Here is a 25222-nt window from a genome sequence, read left to right on the forward strand (position 1 = left end):
AAAGATTTTTTGTAGACAGGCAAATACTGCAAACAGATAATAAATAAATTGTACAATTTTTGACCACCATCTAGTTCACTGCTCAGGAAATTGAATTAACAGTGCTTTAACAGGGTCTTATCTTCACAGAACAGGTTCAACATCTTTCCATACCACTTTGTCACTGAGAGACTAGCATGATCTATTAAACTAATCCTCAAAGAGCTCCTTGAAGACTATGCTATATAGTTTTACAAATACAGGTTTTTTTACAAATACAGGTTTTATTCAACATGGAAATATAACAAGCAAACTAAAATAACAAAATATTTCTTAAAGACTAGGAAGTAGAATGAAGACAGAGTTTTCTTATTAAACTTTTTATTAAAATTGAGCTTTTTTTACATATTTAAAATATTTTATATCCAAATTATGCAATATTTATGAAAACATTTGTATGCAAACACTTGCATAAAAATATGTAAAGTCACAACTGAGCAATATAAAGCAATATATAGCATGATTCAAGAAGTATTTCAGGACACTAGAATACCTGAGTTTTCAATAAGCTGGTTTTCTGCGTGTCACTGATTTTTAACAGTTATATTTAATAATGTATCTGATCTCATATAAAGAGCACTTCTTTGGTTGGGATAAACTGCAGGGCAAAGGTAGATCAGTCAGAGAGATTACTCAAGGCCTATCTTCAGAATCTTCTTCCACATGAAGAGCCGCTGTTTGAGATGTTAGGAAGGACTCCCATGTAGCAAGGCACTTAAAAAAGAACCAGATACATATGAATATAGCAGATGGATTTCTGTAAAACTGGTACCCAAGGAGAAAGAGAAGAAAAAAATTAGCAGAATACATATGCATTGTCACAAGCTGCTTTTGTGGGACTATGGTAAGAGCTAAATACGGTTTCCTAGGCAGCTCAGTGATATGCAAAATGTTAGCCAACATGCTGAGTGAGCTGTAAAGGTCACTTTTACATAATGACAAGCGCACAGTGTGAGCATCATAATTGTACGTGTTAGCATGGAAGATGCTAACATTAATTATGCTCTTCTTTAATCTCTCCCTTTAGTTACAGGCAAAGATCTCTTCCAAATAGAAGGCATGCTGTCAGAAACCGCTACTTTGTAATCTCTGTGGATTCCTATTGTATACCCAATATTCTTTCCAGTTAAATTAGAACAGTTTGTTTCTAAACACACACACAATTCTTTTTTCCCCTGAGTAATGAGAAAGAAATGGGATCAGAAAGGGAGGGTGAAAATGGCATCCTCAGGACAAATGTGTTCCTCTCCTCATGGAAAAGTATATTTGTAATTGTACAAACTATTTTTTGATTTGAAGCACCAGCACTGCAGACAGTAAAATTAAAAAATCCCCAAATGACTTTGGTTCATTTTGGCTTAAATGAGTGCCAGCAGCTTTGCAAACCATTATAAATCATAGATTAGTGTTGAGAGTCATGACGAGCCTATCACGGGTAACTGGTGGGTGTGCTGCTGCTTGTTACCCCTAGTACCACGTTTCCACTTTTTAAAGTCTGTCATTAAAACTGCAGCCAAACTCTTGCAATAATTTTATTATTGTTGATGATATTGAAAAAAAAACTTGGAATGGGAATGTTACAATAAACTCTCATACCTATTGCTATTGACAATATAGCTTATTTACTACTTACTGTACACAGTCTTTTCATGTAGAATCTGAAATATTCATAATAAATAAGTCTTTTGAAAATTCCCAGGAAATATCTTTTCTGACATTAAACCCTGGACAGCATACTCCATTTATTCAAATTTTGAATCAATTCAGTAGTCCTGAACATGGCATCATTTTCCAAGCGAAAACTTTCACCATAAGCTATCCAAGCTACAGTAATTTGCTATGCCCAGGTAAAATGAAATATATAGGATCCATCTGTCATTGCTTAGGAGACACGAAAAATATCCTAGCATTCATGCTGCTTGAACTTACAGCCACCTAACTGTCTTGTTAGACACACTTCTAGTGAATGCCATCAAAACTCTGCCAATGTGGATTTAATTTTATATTAAAGAGTTTAGGTCCTGGTATTATTGCATATTTACATGAAAACAGACAAGTGGGAGGATCTGATGGTCACAAATAATGTTTATGTAGAAGCTCAAAGAACATAACAAAGGAAATACACAGTTTGACAAGGGCTGGGGAAATCCATGATGACAGAAGGATGCAGAACCAAGGATGACCATAAAATTAGTGTAACAAAACAGGACAGCATGTTGCAAACTGATTTCTGGCTTAAAAGGTCTTTCTGACCTTGTTTAGAGCCTTTAAGGTTTGGTCATTAGAGAGACTCTCCCCCACCTCATGTGACAGTGTGGCAGCTGAGTCTAAGATGCTTGAGCTGGAGGGTGGCATCTTGGTTTTAAAATGTCTTTGAGGTGGCTGCTAGCAATGTGTTTTCACTGTGGCTCTCAACTCTGAGATTTCTGTTTGCTAGAGCCCAAACTGGATTGCTGTCCTGGAAAGCTGCAAGGCACATCTGCTTTCCTGGACTTTTTCTAGGTGTTGGACAAGAAACGATCACTGTTTCTTAAACAGTCTTTTGTTGGCATTGAATGATGTTTTTTATGAACCACAGTTTAATTTATCCCATGTAACTCCATGTTTTTCATCCTCTAATTTCAGTAATGTGAATTAAAATATATATAAGCACTGGCTGGAATATAAGAATGGCTCTGTGTTATCACTGCAGCACTAAGCCAAAATGTGCATTTTAAAATGAATTCACAATATATTGCTTATCTGGTTAGATACAATCTCCTGAAGTCTTTCCAGACAAAGAGAGTTTTTTTCAGTTACACAAGTTATTCAATTTTTAATTTATTCTAATTTCTATAAGCAAAACATGCTTTCCAAAATGTAAGAGCTATGATGGCTTATTTCGCTGTCAGATATCACAGCGCTGCTACAGTTGACAAGTTTTATAATTAACCATACCAATACAAAACTAGGTGTCTGTGCCTTAGGCTCTAGCTTTTTATATTGTGCAGCATGAACTGCATAAACAACACTTTTTTAGTGATGTATACTTTACCATTATTACAGAATGATTTTACGTAGTTTTTCTGGGCAGGTGAAAAAGGAAATCTAAATAGAGGAGCAGCCAGCTTGAACAAAGGAGATGGACAGGAAAAAAAAAACAACCCAAGTCCAGGAAATTAAATGTGCACGCATAGTAGTTAAAGTTCATAATCTAGTTACTTGTAAAGGTCTTGTATAAGACATTAAAAAATGTAAATACACAAAATGAAATAGCAAGAACTTAAATAAGGCTACTTTACCTAAAATAGTCTGATTACTGCTGCAGGTTGCAACATCATTTTTTGAAATAACAGTGAAGAGGTTTTCACATAGTACAACTGCATATCTAACTAAAAAGGAGATATAAAAATAGAATGCGCAGTAGGGATGATAACAGAAACAGTGTGTCACATGCCATGTTTGTTTCTATTCCAGTCCCCTGTTTTCCATGGTTGATACCTTTTCTTAAAAACACAGTTTATGGTGATATTTCCTAGAGTAAAATCTGAAGATGAAGTCTTCTGTGCATGTGAGAGAGAGAAACAAAACAGTTTTGTAGTTTGTGGGTGCAAGGAAACAAAAAATAGAGTGCAAAGAAATAGAAAAAAACTGATTCCCACTATAAAAAAGTCATCTTAAAATGTATTTAAAAAAATTTCTGTGATTGAAATGCTTGAGGGTTTAAAGATGGATCCTGGCTTTGAAACCACATTCACAGAGACAGACTGGTTCAGTCACATGGGAACTTTCGAAAATTGCATGAAGTTTGTTAGCTAAATTCCAAGGCATTGCGAAGGTAGGATGTGATCAACATGCATGAGCAGCTAACTTTGCTATGCAACCAAATGACTAGTTAAATGCATCACTACAGAGGCCTCTAGGGCAAACAACAAATCTCAATTATTTTTCTACAGCTTATGCTAGATAGAGAGGTACATAAGGATTTGGGAGTTAGAGAGAAGTTACAGTAATGGGGAAGGAGTATCTTTTTGACCTAATGAATGATTTTTTGGATCAATTTAAGCCTGTACAACAATGTAAGTTCCAGAAATAAACCAAATCATCTTTGAAACAAAAACTTATTTCCTGAAAAAAAATCAGGAAATCATTTACATTTTCTGAAAAGAGTAAGCAGTGTCAACACCAATAAGAACCTCACTACGCTATCAAAGATAACTTAGCTTTGCATCTGACTAAGCTGCAAAGGTTTAACAGGATTAGTTTGACATGAGAAAAATAAAATTAGAGGCTACACTTTAAAACAAAGGCTCATTCATGCAGAAGAAAAAATATTTTCTTTCAATGCCAAATCTAGTTAAATATTCCTTGTCATTCAACATTAGAAAAAAATTCTTCCTGCATTTACTGGAGTGCCTCATGAGCAGTGGGAAACCAAACTCTGGTATATTTGCTGTCTCTGGATTTACAACGTATAATTTTTCTTTAGATCATGCTGCAAAATCTAGCCCTTTATTCAGGCTTTTTTTTTTTTTATGAATAGAATGGGTTAACAAGGCTCTTTCATCTGCTGGGAAAATGAATGTGTTTCTTTTTCTTTAATGTTTTAAATATCCTACAGACTGTAGTAAGCATAAGAGAAAAATAAAAGGAAAAATTTAGTAAATGTTTAATCACTACAGGTCTTTGAAGCCACAGTTCAACCTTTCTGGATTGCTTTTGCTAACTTGTACCATGTAGCAGGCAGGCATGCTAGCTATATAATAATAATAATAACAACAACAACAACAACAACAATGTTGAATAATGACTTTGTATCTTGTTTTATTTTTATTAATGATGTATCTTTAGGCCTCTGCAGAATATCTATATCTAACTTAATGAAAATACTTCTGGCCATAATCAACTCTTTCTCAGCTGTAAACTCCACCCTGTGGACAGTTTGTGATTTCAGCTGTTTAGAAGATATCATCCGTTCTGAACTAAGAGGTGTGCTACTTCAGACAACAGTATCACACCTAAGGCACAGGGAAAAAGGAATAAAATAATCAGTATGGCGTTAACACGTACTTCATTCAAGAACTTTTGTCTGTGAATAAGGCAAACAAATGGATGTTATTTAACATACTTTGGAAACAGGAGTAAAGTTCTGATTTTTTTTTAATTAAAATCTTTTCACATTATTTAAGAAAATCCTCCCTATTTTAGCAATGCACTTACAATCTTTAGTGATATAATAAATTATTGGCTTTAAGCCTTTATGGAATATAGAGAGACTTAAGCATGTATTCAGCTCTTCTGAAATGTAGACTTTATGGACTCTTGAGATCTACTATAGCAACAGCAAGTGATTGGTCAGTCATGGTAATACTTGGCTACTAAATGACATCATATTTAAATGTTTTATTACATAGCTTGCACATTATCACAGGAAAGATTTCACTCTCATGGGTCTGTATAGGAGCACCCTGTAAATTTACAATACTGAGCATTACTTAGTGTCTCCGTTACAGGAACATTGAGAGACACAAGGAGATTGGTGATTCCACAGCTGTAGAAACAAAGAAATATCTCTTGTTCAATTACATTAACTATAAACAGTCAATAAACTGGAAAGCCACTGAAATATCTCTACTTACTTTGAGTTACTGCATGCAGAGAAATGTAATTCCAAGTAATGCTTTAAAGTAGCACTTGATATAACGTGAACATTAGTTCAGCTTAGGGGAGACACACTCTTTTATGCTAGCTAAGCGATGCTTGACAAGTTGACAGCAGAATCCTTAGGCAACTAAATTAAGGAAAAATCTGAACAAGTATAAGGTCATACTCTTTCCTCGTATTTTAACAAAGAAGAAATAACATTTTAGAAATTCTAGTGTACCTTGACACACTGCTTTGTTGTACTTGATCAGCTCAGCTTTCATTTTATACAAACTGTACGATTTTGAAGGACTGGATTCTCTAATGCAAAAGCCACCAGAAAACATGTCTGTCTCCCATTGCTCTATAGTTCTCAGAAGTTTAGGGGATGCAGAGCATGGCCATTAGCAGGAATGGTTCCTGGTTAGGTTGTGTGCCTGGGAAATGAAGAAGTCAGCAAGACTGGGCAATAATGAGGAACACAGAGAAGCACTATCATAGAGAAGGGAAGGAGACACCGCAGGTGAAGAGACATGAACAGGAGTTTAACTGGGGGAAAAAAAGCTGTGGAAAGAAGGATAAGCAGGTCTAGTGACTGAGTCAGAAAGCAGGAGATGACTCTTCAGAGACAGACAGACAGACAGAAGAGCTCGTCAATTGAACCATATCAATGGCATCCGTGGTGCCCGGGAGCATGGACAGAACGTGCTTTGAAATCCAGGTCTCCTTGTGTGAATGGGTTAGTAGGGAAAAAAATGCAGGAAATAAAATGAAGGATGTTAAAGCAAGAGTAGGCTTGTAAGCATCAAATGGTGCATCAAAAGCATGAAAGAGTAATTTAACTTCGGACATGTGAGAGAAAGGTAATGATGCAGTAATGACTAAGCAGGTGAAAAACACTGTAAATGAAGTAGCGCAATAGGCACTGTGCTTTTGCATCAGTAAAAAAGAGTGAAATTCAAACTACTTTCTTTAAAAATAAAGTAGGATTTTGTTTTCTACTAAAAGTAAAAAATGGTGTTCTGATTCTCCGGTTACTGAGATTCTCTTCCTGAATTTTTACTTCCAAACAGCTAAAGCGGTTGGGCAGTGCTTCTTTTTCTGCTGTTTTCAGAAGCATAACACCTCTAGTTTGTAATATAAGGGCCCCTGTCAGCAATCACTCCTCCAATAATTAACCATCAGCTTTAACTGCAGGTCTCAAAAAAATCCAGTAAGATAAGGTATTTTTCCAAAATCTAGATCTATCAAGATATGACAGCAAAAACATTTTTTTCAGATGTCAATATTCAAGAAAAACATCATCAAAGAATAATGGCTTAGTATAGATCAATTTGTCCAATATTTCAGTGACTATTTAAGAAGAACCATTTGTGGTTACAGCAGTAATTGAATCATTTTTTGCAGTTTGTGACTTATGATCGTAATTTCTTGTTTATCATGAGCTTTGGTGTTCTGGATTAAAATTCTAATTGAACAAAAAGCATTTCTAGACGGGAAAGAGAATCGAAGGATTTTGTGCTTTAATTTAATTAATCATTCATGAAAAAAATATTCCAATATATTCCAATATTGATTTAACATGCCTATTCCTGATGTAGAAGTTAGAAATCATCAATAACTGAAGAAGATGTGAGAGGATGCCAAAAGTTTGCTGCCTGATTTCAGAAAATATTTTCATCTTTACATCTAACAACAGATTGTCAATGTCCATGCATCTCACAGACTGTATGTTAATTAATTAGACTTGATGATCAAGAGCTCTGTCTTTTCAGTTATGTTCTAAGAAAATGATTTGTAAAATCAGGACACTGTCATCAGCTAACGGGCAAGCCACAAATGTTCAGAATACAGGACTGGAAGTTACAGATTGAAATAACATATATATGTGAAAAATACTGTTCTATGATTAATAGAAGGCTTATTGTACTCCTGTTTTTTTCCACTATAAAGAGAAGTTCTTAAAGAGAAGTTCCTTAAAAAAATTCAAGACATCTGGGTTATTTTCAAAATATGCCCTCCAAGGAACAATATTCCCCATGAAGAAACTTCACAAAATGCTTAACATATTTTGTTATATGCTTTCAAGGTTCTAAGTATACATTCTTGTAAAAGGGAATTCTTACCAAAAATATTAGACATGGTATTTGAGTTGAAAATAAAATTTAATTTTAACCATTTTTCTTTTTTTCCAAAGTAGGAAGTTTCAATTATAAAAAGATTCAATTTATTAATTGTATATACTTGCAGCATTTGTATATTTTTAAAAAATGTGCAATAAGCTTTTCACATAGACTCCTCAAAATTATATTGTTACAGTTTTATCCTAGTAATCTGATTATTTCATGAAAGACAATTCCTTAGCAGAGAAATAACAACACTGAGAATTTTCTGAATATGCTCTTTGAAAAGGAATCATATTTAATTTTTTTCCTCATGCAAAATCATTTATGCAAGTTTGAGCTTTCCAGAGGGCTTCTTTGTGCAGTTACAGCAAAAGGTTTCCAAACTGAAATATAGCAGCTGACATCATTGAACCAAAAAATATGTTCCAGATTCCTGTGCCTAGTAAAACAACACTGCCCTCTGTCGATAATGAATTCAGGATCAACAACTGGGGCTCAAATAAAATAGATTTTGTTTAAAACACATCAAACTAAGGATAATTGACTCCCTCTTTCCACAAAAACTGATCCTGAAGTTAACATAGGTTTGAACTAAAATGCAGAAGTTTCTCTTTATATACAATCCATTGACTTCTCCACTGAAATAATCAGTGAAATAATAACATTGATAAGAGTGTGTTTTACCTCTTCATAATAACGGAGATTATTCTCAGCCACATTTGTGAATGCTGATCTCATATCATACTGCATGTTTTGCTTCCATCTGTCCCAATCAGCCTTCAGAGCATTATTGGCACATTCTACTTTGTCTTCAAGTTTCCCAATTTCTTCTGTGATCTAAAGATGAATCGCAAGCATTACAAAAATTAGTAAAGTCACCATTTCAAAAGTGATTGACACCAAGTGATTGTTGTGCAAGATGAACAGAACTGCAGAACAAAGGTTGACATTAAACTTAGCACAGAAGATCATTCTCTGGGGATAAATTTTGAATTTTATTCCTACTGAGTAGCTCAGTACAATTTCTGGAATATTAATAGCACAAATTCCAGAGCAGAATTAACTGTTGCTGAAGATATTCCTGTTGACTGAGAAGTTATGGATGCTGGCACCTCTTCACAAGTACTTGACAGTGACTTCACCTAAAAAGGAAAGTACAGAAGGCTATACTGAAGCAGAATCAACTACACATTTTGGAATTCATCCAGAAAAGCTGAAAAAAACTCTGACAGAACCTTGATAATCTCAAGAGAAATCAGAATGGGAGGAAGACAAAAGAAATCATAAACATAAGCTGTATGATTTCCTGCCTATCGCCTTGTAATCTTTTATTGTGGAACTAACCGCCATGTGACCATGTGAGAGAGACAGAAATACAGCAGTAAAGAAAGAAATTAAAACAAAGGACTTCTGCAGAAAAGGAACTCTTTCACAGGGATCCAGGTTCAAAAACCTCCTGGGCTACACTGCAGACATTACTTTCATCTTATTACTGTACGTGCCCAAAGTGACTTCTGAGTTAATGGGAAAGGAAACATTAAGTGGATAGAAGGCCTCTCTTTGATGAGTCTTCTAGTCCTCCCAATAATTTTGTACCTATTGTCATTTACTAATCAGCTATGTCAGTTCTGGCTAGCAGGCAATCACAAAACGAGGCAAACCTGCAGCTATGGTGCCAGTTAATGTTCTGGGACTGCCCTGTAACTATCTGTGACCAGCCTTCGCTATGGAAGCCAGGCAGAAATACCACCAATATAGACCATCAAGGACAAAAAGTTTATCTGCTCAGATTATTTCCATTGCAACTCAGGTCCCATTACACTCTCCTCTTACGTGGATTTTGCTCTCAGGCAAATTGTTTTTTTCCTCATACAACACTCCTGTAAAGTTAGATAGCTCCTCATGATCTCTGCAGATGTGGTGCCTTCATTGGTATGAACTTCCAAATTTTTTACAGGTTTTTCAAGGAACTCTTAGGCTATTCACAGAATGCAGAAATACCAATACTGAGAGCAGAATGTGGAAAGTCAAGGCATGTAGCCTCTAGCCTGAACCAGGCAGGGAGGAGAGTTTCCAACGCAACAGCTGCAAGTGCTGCAGACATCAGGAACGAACGAAGCAGCACTGCCTGGGATGGTTACAGAACTGGAGCCCACCCTCTTAACATTCACCCAGGTATCAATGGAGGCAGACAGCGCATGAACATTTCTTGCATGACCCTGTACCCAAGCAGAGACACATATGGTTTAACCAAACAATCCACTCTTGTACACATTTCCACTATGTATGGCTTTGCAGAAATCCTGTTCACATCCCATATAATCTCAGCATAAAATGTCACTGATTCTTTGGGCTACAACAATGTAGCACAGTCTATTGTTGCCAATAGACTTTATCCACCAGTGCACTAATGGCCCCTCTTCTTGCTTCAGCCCTTGTAAAATTTATGTGAGGCAAAGCCATAAAAACAAGGCCTGTACCAATGGTCACCAGCATCACTCGAAAAGTACAAGATTTTGGGACTCCACCATTTGGGATCCATCAAGATATGTCCACCTACAAAGGGGGGAACACCAAAACAGTGGGTACTTTTCTTGCTGAAAATGACTCTTCCAAGAACAAATAGAAAGAATGAATCCTGACTCAAGTGGGATAATCCCTTGGCTCTAAAAGTGGCCAAAAACTCTTTAGCTAGTGAAATGGAAAGAATTTTCATCTGAATGGAGGTTTTTCCACATTCCAAGATACAGCGATGGAATGAACTTTTTTAGTTAGACTTGATTTCTATGCTGATTTTCCTTCCCAGATTTTTACATTCCTGAAATACTGGATATTAATCAAGAACCAAATGCAAAAATATTATTTCTACTTTATTGGAAAGCCCAAGTTCAATTATATAGCCAGACCTGTAATCAAACTATGGACAAGGGCAATTTCATCAACAACCAGCACTGTATTCAATATGAAAGGTTATTTTAAAGTTTAAAAATGGGGAAATTACATTTAAAGAAATAAAAGGCAACAGGATTAGCTATCTTGGGCATGTCCCAAGTAAATTAATTGCCTTTCCTTCAAACACTAAAAATGAATGCACACAGAATACTGAAAATACTGCATATTTTTAGATGTTTTAGATTAGGAAAGACAGTTGAATCCATTTTCTGATTTTGCAAGAAAAAGTCCTTATATTAGAATGAGCTAGGCTAAAAGCTTAAAGAACTTCTCTGACTTAGAAATCCTGGCTGCAGCAGCACTCCGTTATCGCATTCTGGATATCTTAAGGGATTTATCTTACAATTTGGTTTTGCCTTGCTTCGTTTCTAGGAACTACAAATTTCTTCCGCTGTATTGTCACAATGTGGTCTGGAGAGGCAGACTATGTTCTACAAGTCTGTCTGGCTTATGCAGTTTAAACATCATCCTCTAAAGTCTAAAGGAAACTGCTTGTTCAGTCAAGGCAAGGACTGGGACCTGAGGTCTGAAGACAGCATTATGCTACAATTTATCATCTCAAATACAGACGTTTAAGATCTGCTTTTTCACACCTGAAAAGAAACATAAATACTATCCTCTTCAGCTGCCATGATAGCAGAAACCAATGAAGAAAGGCTTGGTCTCTAAACTAAAATATCTACCTAGTGTATTCCTGATTTCCAGCATAAATTGTGATAACCTATCCTGCAGATTAAATTTGATTCTGAATCCATTTTCTGTGTTTGATTTCACTGAGGTAGGTAGTCTGATATCTTAAATCTTACATCAGTGATCACCACAGCAGGACAGCAGAATACTAAACAGACATCATACCACTGGACAGGATTGCATGAGCTAGACACTGCTAGGGTAGAATGCTATCCAAAGGTGAACAGTGAGACCTACCCCGTAAGCCAAATTACCCAGTAAGCAACAAGTGGTTTACAGTATTTTATTTAGCAAAATAGCATGAATTTCTATCTTGTACATGAATTAATCCTGCAGTTTGGTGATACTCACTCTTTTCAGTCTGGTGTTAAAATGTAAGATATATTCAGAATGTGACAGTTTCAGCCCTTCATCTCTTCATTATTCAGTTCCAAGTCTGGATACTGGAATTCTTAAGTTAGCATTTAATGTTTATCTGGTTCTGTCAGAGTACATTATACCAACCTTTTGTCAGAATTACTGTTAGCACTAGTTAGCAGTATGAAAATTGTTAAAAACCCAAAACCACTGAGGGTTGCATTAGCATTACTGTTTATTCCTTCAGAACAGAGCATCGCTGCAGTGATGAGCAATGCAGCCACAAATTCCAACATCTCTACAGCTAGAACTCCAGAGGAAACAAAGGTCTAGATAAGCAGGAGGACACTAAAGCCCTCCCAAATACTGCTTGCAGAGCCTGCATCCAGAATCACATTCTTCAAACCTTCCATACCCTAAATAACTGCCGCCTTTAAGGTCTAAAATCTGGAGAGGGAGGCAGATTTGGGGCTTTTTAAAATCACCACAAACATCTGTTCTAGATACCAAGAGGGAGAAACACAGCTCAAGAAAACTGCTTTTCTCAGCCAGAGAACTTGATATCTCATGAGGTTTAAGTTGTGATTCCAGTCTATTCCAGCTGCACTGACCTTGGGAATGTCTTGTATTCTCCTGCTGTATAACTTCCTGTTTGTTAAATCACTTAATGTTTGCTGTGACCTATACTAAAGATCTTACAGCCTTTTATCAGCTCTAATCACAGTCTGAGATCCCTTATCTATGGTGGAAATGTTCTTCAAATAAGATTAGAGTTCATGCCACTCATTGTCAGCAGAATTTTTGGCTATTAGATTGCATTGACAAGTTCAATCTGACATCTATGCTGAGATGATTAGATGCTACATGAGATCTGCTTAGAATTAAAAATGTGCAAAGAGAGTTCAAACTCAGTGTTTGATACAAATTCCAATAACAGGACCTGCGTTTTCAGGCTTTTTGTTTTTTAAGACCTCCTTTTATTCTGGAATCAGTCTGGTTAGAAACCTCAGCAAAATATTTCAACACATAATAAACATCAAAACACAGTAAAAAACATAGTTAAAAAACAGTCAAAGGTTACCCGAACAGAGTGTTATAAATATTATGCGTAAGAAGTACCTCTGCTCCACTTACTTACACTAACCTGCAGTAAATCTCCAATTCCAGACTTATCTCTTTCTTACTCTTCAAGGAAAATAAGTCAATCTAAATTTGGATAAATCTTTACTAGAAATTACAAAACTGCATCTTAATTATAAGAATCATTATTATGCATACATCATTAATGAATTTAATGTTTTGATTTGATGTAATGTTTTATATAATGTTTTAATTTGGTATGTTTGCAATCCTATCTATGAGTGACATCATTTTGAAATCAATTCTCCATAGACTATCAGAGAAGTAAAGAAAAACCAGTAGTTGATATGAATGGAACAAGTTCAAGTCTTGTTCCTTCAAAGAAAAATGAATATAAAATCCCAGAAAAACATATCTATAACTCCTCAAAAGTGCTGCTTGCTGTAGCGATAAATAAGTCTACAAATCCCTAAAGCTTTAGATATGAAACAGAAGCTGGGCGGAAAAAAGATTTACAATAAAAAGCATTTTAATTTTTAGTACATGCTGCATTAGTTTCATTTATCACAGAGTGGTTAGACCAACTATATATAAATACCCATGTCAGAGAAAGGTTTTTAGTTACCATAATAATCATTAGTTGGTAAAGCTGCACCTACCTATTGTCAAATAAATTAAACTGTTCAAAAAATAACATACATTCATTAGAAAATCTACCTATATTTATTCCAAGAATCATAATACTGATTTTTTAAAATAGTTTTCAAGAATGAAGCTGTGTTAGTCTTCCTGCTAATTATAAATTGTTGCTATTATTTTAGTTTGGTTGCAGGTTCCATAAATAGGCAGTGCACCATTATCAGTGGCCAGCATTTTCATTGATAAAAAAGCTTTCAGCTTCTAATTAAGAAGAAAGTCTTCAGAATACAACTTCCACTCAGTTACAGAACACAGGATTCTATGATCAGATTAGACTGGCAGACATCTATTTTGGTGCTCTCATGAGAAAACAAAGAGATACAAGATCAGCAGGATTTTTTTGTGAAATGAGTAAGAAATAGGGGGGTTGAAAAGATAAATCAAAGACCTGAACACCTGGGTAATCACATATTGTTCAAAGGCTTTTACCACAACTAGGACTAGGAAACACAGAAACAGTGAAAGAAAGAAAATTATTCCTTTTTGCCTGTATTAGTTCAAGAAAATAAATTCGAGGAAACAGTGATGCACTGTGCTTGAGGACTGCATCAGATTATTACAAAAATCTATTCTTAAAAGAACATGTCCCATCAGGCAATGTTCCTTTACCGAAGATGGATAGCAATAAGACATACTATAAAAGTTGTATGAGATTGCAATTCATCATTGAACCCCTCTGTGCAAATTCAACTGTTTTTTAGCAGGCTGCCAACCTACAAATGGGAAGCACTGATAAAAAGGGATGCAACATTGAAAAGTTCATATAACTAGCTGTGTACAAATAACTTCAGTGATGACCTAGAACCTTCCTTTCTGCCAAAATAAGTTCTTAACTATATACTTTGTTTCCAAGTGTAATGCAACTAATAGATCTTACCTATGATATAGCCAGTGTGAGACCTCACATAGCAATTAATTAACCAGTACGTACACTGCTCTTATAGATAGGCTGAAAAGATAATTATTTAAGTAAAATTTGCTAGAAATTGGTCTGTGCTTACTTTTACAAAGTGATATTAGTGTTACCTAAAATGTTAATTTATTTCAAACAGAAAATGTATCTATTTTTGTTTAACATTCCCTACAAACTCATACTTCTGGTTGCAAAGAGTGGATGTGGTTTTCCTGGCAGCCCATGACCTGAGATCTCTCTGACTCCTTCCAGTGATGCCTCTGAACATCCCTGCAACCCTGGGCCAGGGAAACTGTGAAAGTCCTCATTACTCCCGCAGCCTCCCTTCTCCGTGCTGGTCAGGCATAGTGACCCTCCCCACATGTCAGGTTTGCAGATCTTGCCTGTATCTACCCTGTCTTTCACAACTGCAGGTGCAACCTCTCTGCGTTTTAACACTGGGCTAAAAGAACATTATTTGGGCTGTAGAGTTAAACAATCAAATATTTAAGAAATGCCCGCTCTATTCTCCACTATATTTTTAAGAAGTTGCACGGGACGTAGCAGGGTTGTGTGGAAAAAACTGTCTTGAGCTCATGTGGCTGCGGTTGCACACAACTCGGCAGAGGCAAGGACCCAGCTGGCTGCTCCAGCAGTCAGGTCAGTTACTGAGGCAATGCAAACTCATCCACTCACTGAGCTCTGATGACGGCTTTGAGGATGACTCCATGGGCTATCACAGTTACAGTCTGACCTCACTAGAATGAAGGTATCATATTGTAAGTAAAACTTAAAAAAAAAAATTCCAGGGTTCAACTAGATAGGACAGAAAACTGGAAGAACAGAATCGAGAACTTTTTATTTTAAATATGTGTAATGAACAGCTTTGCTCATTCTGCCTCCCTCCTCTTTCCTAAACCAACAGAGCAGCAGTTACAAGATCACTGCAGCAAGTCTCACCTTCTTTTAATGCCCAGTGTGGAAGTAAAACAGAAATGTTAAAAATAAGCTGCTGTACTGTCTGTGTTGACAAAACATTATACATGAGACTGTGCTATCACCAGTCCTTTGCTACACCCGCCTATCTACTTAAGTTTTGCATTTTTCTCATGATTGCCTTTGCCTGGTGTGTACAGCTGCAAGACCAAACTTTCAACGTATGAGAAGCATATAGACACCGCAGAGTCACAAAGCGGCGCTTCACAGCCCATGCTTTCATCAGAGCCTTCATCTCTTCTAGTTAGAATAAGGCCTAGAATATTGCAGCTACTTAGACAGACTGACGTACTCACCAGATCCTTTTCTGCCTTTTTATTGGCTAAAGCATCAACTTTGGAATCGAGCTCGCCTTGAATTTGGTCTCTTCTTTTCAAAACACCCTTAATATAGAAAAAAAAGAAGGAAGTAAACCAATTTTAGCTGTCTTTTCAGAAACCCATCATGCAACTGGGATATTTAATTAAGCTAGACCACAGAATGACAAGATTTAAGAATCTTAGCATGATACAGGTTCATTCCTCAAAAACAATTCTAACACCATTTAGTGAAGAATTATTTTTTAATTACTTGTATTTTTTATGTGTTTTTTCAAGGATCTTAATAAATCTAAAATCAATGCTACAAGAAATTGCCATACACAGCGTCATTGACAATTGTGTGAGAAAAACTGTAACAGTAGTTAACTTAATATCAAATCAATCTATGATATATTCATATTTTAAAACAGCAACATGAGTTTATGAATTCTTGTGAATGAAAGTATCTTATTTGAGTAAATGCTACAATATAAAGAAGAATAAATAATTAAAAATAGTATACCAGATATTACTGAAATTGTAACTTTAAGCTATCAATATCATTTTGTAAGTGCCAAAGGTAGTTCAGTAAAATCAGATAAATTTAAAATAAAAAATGATAGATGTGCTAATATTGATATATGTACTTATTTTCAGTATATGTAATTATTTCCTCCTCTAATACTCCATTATCAGCTATTGGACTTTTAGCATATTGTCAAAAAATAATTAAGAAGGGGAGGAAATGTTACTTGTTAGACTACAAAACAGGAATGGTGGTACAGATTAAATTTCCATTTCTGATGCTCATTTGGTCTGTGACCTTGAGGAAGTCATTTAAACTTCCCTTTGCCTTAGTTTCCTCATCTGTAAAATCCAGTGTGCTTATCTCACAGAAAGGTTGCAATGCATTAGTCCTTTTAAAAAAATAATCAGAAGCAGGAAATATATCATTACAAATCTCAAAACTTTTACATTACCTTGCCACAACTGGTTTGACTGCTTCTTCTGCATATACTGAAGAGATTTTCACTATTTACTTCTAGAATAGGGCAAGTTGAAACAGCGCAGGGCACAAGCAGCTCTAGTTTCTCTAGCTGTCTTTTTTGACAGAGTTAACTCTGAAATCTTGGCACTTTAACAACCACAATAGAATAATTTAGGAGGCTAATTCTCAAATATTTTTTCAATATTTCTTTTTGAACAGGTACTCACTAGAAAAATTTGGTAAACCTGACTTTGGACAATTCTGAGTAATACATCAGCAATACTAACACCCCTAGCTTTACCATTCAATAGCTGAGAATATTGTCTGTTTAAATAAATACAGAAAATGTTTAGCTGTAAGCATAGAAGCAAAACAAATAGGTCTGGAATAGATTTCCTTCATATTAGAAATGGTTTTTGCTTTTTCACTATTATTTCTTTTGCCTCTTTTAAAACTATTTTATTGACTATGTGCCAACTTTTATCATAAATACAAGATAATACAAGATATCATATTACAAGATAAAAAGAATGATTTTATTACTGATGTGTAACAACTATAAGCATGTGCTGACTTTTTACGGAAAAAAGAGGAAAAATTTTTAAACATTATTATAGGTTTACAATTTTGGGTATAATATTTAATATAATATTTACTGTGATTTCTTGTACTCTGAGGCAGATTAGTATAGGGAGTTACACTCCCTGTGAGTCAGTTAGGAAGGAGCCAGTCCAGATGTAAATATTTTAGCTATCAGTTCATCCCTTTCCTCAGTTTAAGGCTGAACTCCCAACACTGAAAAATACAAGGATTAACTCGTTTTACTGGATAAACCTTCATCTGTACATTTGTGCATTATCTTGGCAGCAGCACAGGAAGGTATCTGTGATGAAGGGTTAAACACCCCTCAGAAAGCAGGGTTTACTAGTGTGTGACTTCCACTACTGTATTTTTACAACAACTAGTAGTCAGCTCTCCAAACTGCGAGAGGGAAATAAGTTGTGCGAAAAATCCATGGTGAATGAAAGAAAAGAAACAACTGTAGAACAGAAATGAGGTAGTGGAGGAAGGTTTTCTTCTGGTCAGGACCTTGTAGCAGCCCAATGCTGCATTGGAAATACTGCCTCAAGAACCTTGTGCCCAGAGGAAAAAATAAAAAGGGCATCAGCAATTGAAAAGTGTTCATTAAGAGCCAGGTAATCATTCTGCGGTTTGTCCAAAGAAACCTCTCTATGCTACGGACAAATAAGAACACCTGTAAAAGGGTGAGCCACACTGCAGACAAGAAGGCAATGGGCAGGCAACATCTCTAAAATAATGTGAAGATCTGGGACAGCTCACGAGTAACAGGCTTGGAGTTTCTGAAAAATAACACTGGAAGTGGGAGAGAGGCAGACCTGCAATTTGCTACAACTCTAACCTCTTCATTCCTTTAAGCAAAGTAATACCTACATGTGGACTTAAGGAATGAGGCCTGAGAACTTGAAAGAATGAGAGATATAGGACATTTTGTATGGTCCCTTTTTCAGCAAAGCTCGTTTTAAGGAGAGTAGTCACTGCAGCAGCAGTTCTTATCCTTTTTGTACCTGAGCTTTGCTTAAGAAATTGGTAATGCTCTGCACTTCCTTGTATAGTGCCAGCAAAGGTCCTGTTAACTTGTGTCTTGTACTACACGTGGCTTGCAGTACACCATCAGCTCCCACTTAGAAACCATTTCAGTATGAGGTGGCTTCCCAAGAGAGAGACTTGTTTCAGCTTGCACTGGGATCTCACATCCAAAATGAAGAGGGGTTTGTATACCTCTTCTGCTTTCCGAAGGCAGCAGAGTGCGATTATGACATGCTGAAGTCAGGTATTTGGTTGTGTTGATTATCAACCAGGACAGAGTTTCTCTTTCAGTTCTGTAGTCAGATTTTTTACATTTTCTACTAGTGTAAGAAAAATATGTACTAATGGAATTGAGGGTATATATCAGCTTATGGCAAACACCAAAATGTGCTTATATAATGATGTAGGGAATGGAAGTTCCCTTCTGTTCTGGAAAAAGAAAACAAAGTTTACAAATATATCCTAGGAAGGGAAAAATCTCTCCCCCTCTTTTTTCCAAAACGATCTATTTCTAGATAAGTTCATATTTCACCAGTGTCAGGTCTTTCTAGGCTGCTGTTCCTTGAACCTGTCTGCTAGAATACAGAGCTCTCTTAAGATGACAAAAACCAGACACTCTTTAGCACAGCTACTAAGGGCTGCCTGCCATAAAAAAATAGAACAGGAGTTACCAGAACAAAAATAAAAACTATCAAGCTCTTCTCATCTGAAAGAGGATGCCTCTTGCCTGATTGACAAGGAAAGCAAGACAAACCGGATTCTCTGCTAATGGACATCTATCCTATGCTCTACAGGTTTAGGAGGAATAGTTAATGGAGTGACTGCAAAATCATTTTCATCAGTTGCAAACTCTCTCAGGTATGACACTGGACTAAACCAAACTTCATATATTGCCATAAGCAATCCTTAAGGAAACCTTACCATCAGTATTTCACTGTAGAGAACATATTCATGTATAATTGGCAGCAGATTTTCCGAGAGCCCTGCCATTCGTTTCTCTGTAGCCTTGCAACACTTGTCAATGCAGCTGGCAACACCTTTTAGGGAGTCTGCTATATCTTCTTCTGATGCTGACCAAAGTGTGTGGATGGGGCCATATTCCTTCATTTCATTAAAATACTCTTAACAGGAACATACACACATATTAGTCTTTTGTTCATTAATAGTTGTCTAAGTGATACTAATTGCAACCTCATATTTATTGTGAACAAAGCAAGTGACTGAGGCTAAAGTTTAAATTTGCTCAAATGACAAAGATAAGTAAACTGCAGCTCATTATTATGAATTAATAAATGAAGTTATTGTAACTAAGCAATTCCCAGAAATCTATCAGCAAAAAACCTCAAGTCATTTTTAAAGGACACATATATTCATGTAGACCTGATGGGTTGTATTTAGATCATCCAAGATCTGAATGCTGTCATGTTATCATCACGTAGATGGACACAGGCTATAGCAGCCCTGGGCAATAGGCAGTCTTCTAGTATTTTTTATTAATCTAAATATATGGATATTCTAGGAATTATTTCTCTTATGTCTCTAGCCCCAGTGATAATCTGTAAGCATGCCTGTTGTGGCAAATCAGAAAGATTAAGGCCCAGAGTTTATTGTGCCCTTGGTAGCACTAAACTTGGGCATGGCTAGATAAGACCAGAAGTCTGCATATTTACAGGAGGGTACCATGAACGATTTGCTCATGTATTGAAACCACAATTTCATCACAACTGAATTTATAATGAAGAAATGTCCAACAAAAGATGCAAAGCATATATGGCTGTATGCCATGAAGAATGTAATGTTTACTTTGAAATCAGCTGGACAAAAAACCCGCATGGAAGATGTAATTAAAACCCTATGTTGAGCTATTACTAGCAGGAATATCTCCTGAATCACAGCTCTCAACACGTCACATCCACAACAGTGCTGCTCTGCACACCACAAGTGTTCTGCAGATTACTATTTGGAAAATCTAGAAAGAAGAACTATCCAGCAGCACTTGGGAACATGTCAAAATTCATAAGGTTTTGCAACAAATATTTTGGCATTGATGCCTTGAAACTAAGGATCTCAGCCAGCTATTTCCATTGAAGCGAGCTATGTCAAAAGGAATGCTTTTCAGTACATGTATTCTCCTTACATAAAACCCCTCCAACATAGTCAGGACACACTGAGATATGGTACTGCACAGTAAAGCACAAGGTCTCAGTTATTATGTAACACAGTGTAGCTCTTCAGATTATATTTTATACACAAGTAAAATCCCTCAAGTACTGACCAGTGGAAATTCTAATGAACAGGGCTAGTCTGAGATCAGGGTCAGTCTCAGAAATTAAATAATTCAGAGTGCCAAGTAGGTGTTACTGTTAAGCAAAAATTTGAACTTAGGAAGTCATCTTTCTTAATCAAGGAAAACTCTACCAGGCAGTTTCCCATGACAGAATTATGGACAACAGTAAAGCTTTTAATTTTTAAAAAAAATTCTGCTTTGTCAATAGAGAAACAAAGCTGCAGAATCAAACCAAAAAAGAGAGACTTGGGGATCTGGAATCTGGACAGCATTATGCCAGTATGATACAGCATATAAAACTGTAACTATTTACATTCCACTGAAAGTACAAAACAAAGTGTCATGTAGTTCTCCATTAAGCACAGTAAAAAGCTGGCTGGACTTGTTGTGTTTTCTTCTTTCTAATTTCCTCATCAATTAGTTTAATGATATGCTAAACAAGTTATTAACAGGTTATTCAAGCTAATTTGAATGTATGCCAAAAGGATGACCATTAAAATAAACACAAATCTCTCTTTTTCTCGGCTTGCTGGAAACTAGTATTTTGTCTGGCACAATGAAAATAAATTTATTTTTCAGACCAACTCAGTCTTTCAATATATTTATTTCTTAAATAGATAAAAATGATGTTTGTTGTTTGCTACTTACCCCTTTCTTCCTTGTAAATTCTATGAGCTATTTTGTCCAATACATTTATTTTCTGACTAAATGTTTCCATGTAATCATTCACTTCTGTAAACATTTCAGGTCGATTTTTAACTCCTCCTCTTACTGAGGATGCTACAGCTCTTACGGTTTGTCCCATTCTGCTCAGCAAACCAGGACCCTGCTTCTTGTGTGATGAAAGTTCCTAAAACCAAAATATGCTGTGTTTACCTTCATGAACATTTTTAAATTCTCTAAAAATAATTTGCTATTTAAAGCTTTTTTTAACAAAACTAAATACATAAACCTCGGTGAAAAAAGAAATCAGATGTAAAGCTTACTTCAAAATTATTAGACCAGTCTCAGTACCATAATGGTAATGTGTATTTATTAGTTAAGCTTCTCTGGACAAACATAAGCATGCTGTGTATCGTGCTCTCAAAAACAATGATTAAAGATGGCAGAAAATGTTTACCCTTTCATTCTTTAGGGTGTTAGCTGGTCTGCAATTTAGCCTTTTGAGCAGAAAAATAGAGGTAATGATTGCAGAAAGAAGTCATTCAGAAAAACAAAAAATGTTCCCATTGGAAGAAGTAATCCATCTATTTTTTTGTAACTATTTATATGCATTGCTGGAATAACCTTTGCTGAATTCCAGAGGCAGGCTTTCTGAGTACGGAACTCTAATATTCAACTGGACACATCTTGCAAAAATACAGTAGGAAATTCAAGGGCTGTATATTTCTTTTATGAGATTAGTATATCTTTAAAAAAAAAAAAAAAACGGGAAAAAGCGCTATGCCAAAACAATAATTCACCTAAAATATTACTTTTCATATAATCTTGGAAGCTTATATGTATAACAAAAAGCCTGAAGAGTTAAAATAGCACAAATTTGCCACAGAAAACCAATATGCAGCAACAAAACTGCTTTGGAAGGTTCAGCAATCTTTATGGCAATACACATGATTATTACCAAACACACCACAGACAAAGTTATCTTGGGGGAATAATATTCCCTAAGCTTCATGCCTTCTTTTGACACTTTTGTAGCAAGCCATGGTTGGAGACTGTTGTATACTGAACTAGAGAGACTCCTGGTTTACTCTGCTAAGACAAGACATGGTTTCCTATAACTGTAAATAAAAATAAAATCAATTTACCCAAGCCTGCGCAGTAAGAAAAATTTTGAAGTCTTCATTAAAAGTTAGAGTTGGATGATCAGCAATACGGTTCAAAAATTTATGTAAAGCTTTTCTTCGAGTCTCAATGAATTCTTCACTAAATCGTTCCACCATTCCTTTCATTATGAATTTTTCAGGCAATGGCTAAGGAAAAAACAAAGAATACATTGCATAACTCTGCATAATATCAGGGGTATTACAAAAGTTCTTCTACTTACTAAAATACATAGGTACGCCTTGCAAAATCCACCATGTAAAAACAGATTGTTATAAAATTAACATATTCAACAGTGGTATAAACTGGTTCTTGTAGCAGATAGTGCAGCAGAATACAACTAAAACTAACAAAGGGTGAAATAAATTACAATAACTGGAAGATATGAGAAATACCCCAAGGGATTTTTATTTATCACATACATATGAAGCTAATGAAAGTAGGCTAATGTTTGTGAGACTTCAGAAACTCAAGAAGGATTTCAAATATCCCTGTATAAAACTGGACCCATCTTATAAACAAATAAAAATAACATGAGTTTTAGCAAACGAACAGGAATAATCAATGTCGGATGTGCTTCTTCCAGTTTGCTCTTCAACCAAAGGAAATCTTGATACCGTCTTCGAACTTCATATTCACTGGAGTCAAATTCAGAGCGAGATGTCTGAAAACCATAGAAAAAACAGGACCAGAATATTAGAATACTAGAAAAAAAGAACAATATAGCTTTTTTTTTTAAAGAAAATGGAGAACTTGAAGGAAATACATACATGGTTTTATTTTGCCCATGCTAGCTGGTTGCTGTTTATTTCTAAAGTGCAATCAACTATTGTAAGAGATAAAACACATCCTATTCTACCAAGAAATCAAGTTTCTATTGTATAAAAAAAAGCAAGTACTAAACTGCAAATAGAATGACTTGTAACGATTAGCCTACTACAGTGTTTCCAAAAGATTTCCAACATTATTCTAATGAAGCATTTCCCTCTCAGCAACCATGCTTATGTTCATTACTTTTAAGGCTCTTCTTTTAAAGTAATTAAAAATCTAAGAATGAGGAAAGTCTATTTCTTAGCATTCTGAAAAAATTAAAAATAGCTGACATATGTCCTTGGACCCAGCTGCTGTTAGTCAACAATCCCCACATTCAAAACATGAAAACTTTAGCATATCACAGAAATAAAATTGCACTGTTTAATTGATTCTACATTCCATCATCAATTCTAGTTTTGTACTCCTTGCTCAAACTTGCCAACAAACCTTTAATGCTTAGAAAAAAAATGCTTATTACAGTGTTGAAAAATTGCCAAACCATGAGACTTATTTTATCACTGCCCTATCTTCTGGAATCAATGTAGAAAAGAGCCCATGTTTTCATTAATGTCTGTTTAGCATTCATTGTTGCACAGAGACTTATAATGTGATGCAAGTAAATTCTAAAAAACTCAAACATACTTTTGTAATCTAATCATTTTTGAAGGCTGAATAAAAATTTCTCAATGTATGTGGGAGGAATGCTATTACTTTATCATCATCAACCAGCACTACAAATTAAATGTGATAAGAAAGGACAGAATAGTTAAAAAAGCAAAAGAAATCCACCTACAGCCCTTCAATACTTGCCTGAAGAAAAAACATTCTCTCTTCTACATAAACATGCATAAAGTGAAAATTATTGCTAGCAACCTAACAAAGATAGCTCTCTTCCCATTCTTATAAATATTTTATGAGAAATTTATATCTTCTCTTATTTAAAGATGAATAATTCCCATTTGAAAACTTGGTTATAAATGAATCTTTTAGAAAGAACTCAAAGTAAAATAAATTAACACAGCGATTCTCAAAATGCAGCCTGCAGAAAACTTGCTGGTAATCCCAAAAGAGCTGGCTGATCTCATAATGCTGACTTTATTCCTTATTCCTAGCGAATAATTTGCATTCAGGACAGCTAAAAATACACTAATTTGATTCCTAATATTACCTTTTCATTTGAGAATTGCTGCAGCTTCCCCAGAAATAATATGCAACTGTAAACAGGAAACAAACTTTCACGTGAAAGTGGACGTTGTAATTGCAAGAGAAGGGAATCGAAAGGCTTTGGAGCAGGTAACATTTAGGCAAGGAAAAAGATCACTACCCTGCAACTGATCCAAAAGTCACGAATACTTGGTGTGATATAGTGTCTTCAAACTGAATCAGTCTTTCTGCTGTTTCATATTCCTATCAGAGATCACAGTAGAAAATGCTATTTTCATGTAAAACTGATTTTGCAGTGAAGGAATATTAATTATCTATTTTCTCAGCATAAAAGCCCTGAATATGTATGCGTGTAGACTTACCATGCTGGATTTGCTTTCAGAATCTACCCCACAGTTTCATAGAGCTTTACTGGTCTCTAACTCATAGCAGAATCAGAGTATAATTTTGAAATCTGAGTTAAGATGTCAGAGAATGATCCACAAGAAGAGTCAAAATGCTTTAAGGTTGCAATAAAGAAAAGAAAATACTACCACTGTTATTAACGTAAGCCATTAAGACCAGCAATAGAAGCTTACCTTTGTGACTACTCTGTACGTAATAAATGTTTCAATGGCTGTAATGTGGCTTTCAGGATCATCGACTGTAATGAAGAGATCTCTTAATTCTGATTCATCTTCAAATTTATACTGGTTTATCATAGATGAGGGGGATGTTGGCATTGAAGGACTGAATGAGTTTGCCTCAGCCAGTGATGCATCCTACAGATAAGACACGAGAACATCC

At 35.5% G+C, this 25222-nt stretch overlaps 1 protein-coding gene across 11 annotated transcripts in view; it reads right to left on the reverse strand.

Annotated features, from left to right (window-relative positions):
- Positions 1 to 343: 343 nt before the first annotated feature.
- The window catches only part of SNX7 (sorting nexin 7), a 34294-nt gene continuing 9415 nt past the window's right edge, over positions 344 to 25222 (reverse strand). For 3 of the 11 annotated variants that reach the window (XM_067300873.1, XM_013961319.2, XM_067300875.1), the window contains exons 2-9: positions 25015 to 25197; positions 23013 to 23123; positions 22444 to 22608; positions 21284 to 21485; positions 19270 to 19469; positions 15750 to 15836; positions 8472 to 8624; positions 344 to 753 (exon numbers count right to left, since the gene is read on the reverse strand). In XM_067300873.1, the coding sequence (XP_067156974.1) occupies positions 673 to 753; positions 8472 to 8624; positions 15750 to 15836; positions 19270 to 19469; positions 21284 to 21485; positions 22444 to 22608; positions 23013 to 23123; positions 25015 to 25197 (1182 nt within the window). In that variant the 3' untranslated portion in view covers positions 344 to 672. Of the gene's footprint in view, positions 805 to 3320; positions 3582 to 4817; positions 5037 to 5657; positions 6099 to 8471; positions 8625 to 15749; positions 15837 to 19269; positions 19470 to 21283; positions 21486 to 22443; positions 22609 to 23012; positions 23124 to 25014; positions 25198 to 25222 lie in introns of those variants that run through there. The other 8 variants (XR_010884866.1, XR_010884867.1, XR_010884868.1 and 5 more) reach the window with 8 other exon arrangements.

Source organism: Apteryx mantelli, chromosome 8, assembly GCF_036417845.1.
Source record: "Apteryx mantelli isolate bAptMan1 chromosome 8, bAptMan1.hap1, whole genome shotgun sequence".
NCBI lineage: Eukaryota > Metazoa > Chordata > Aves > Apterygiformes > Apterygidae > Apteryx > Apteryx mantelli.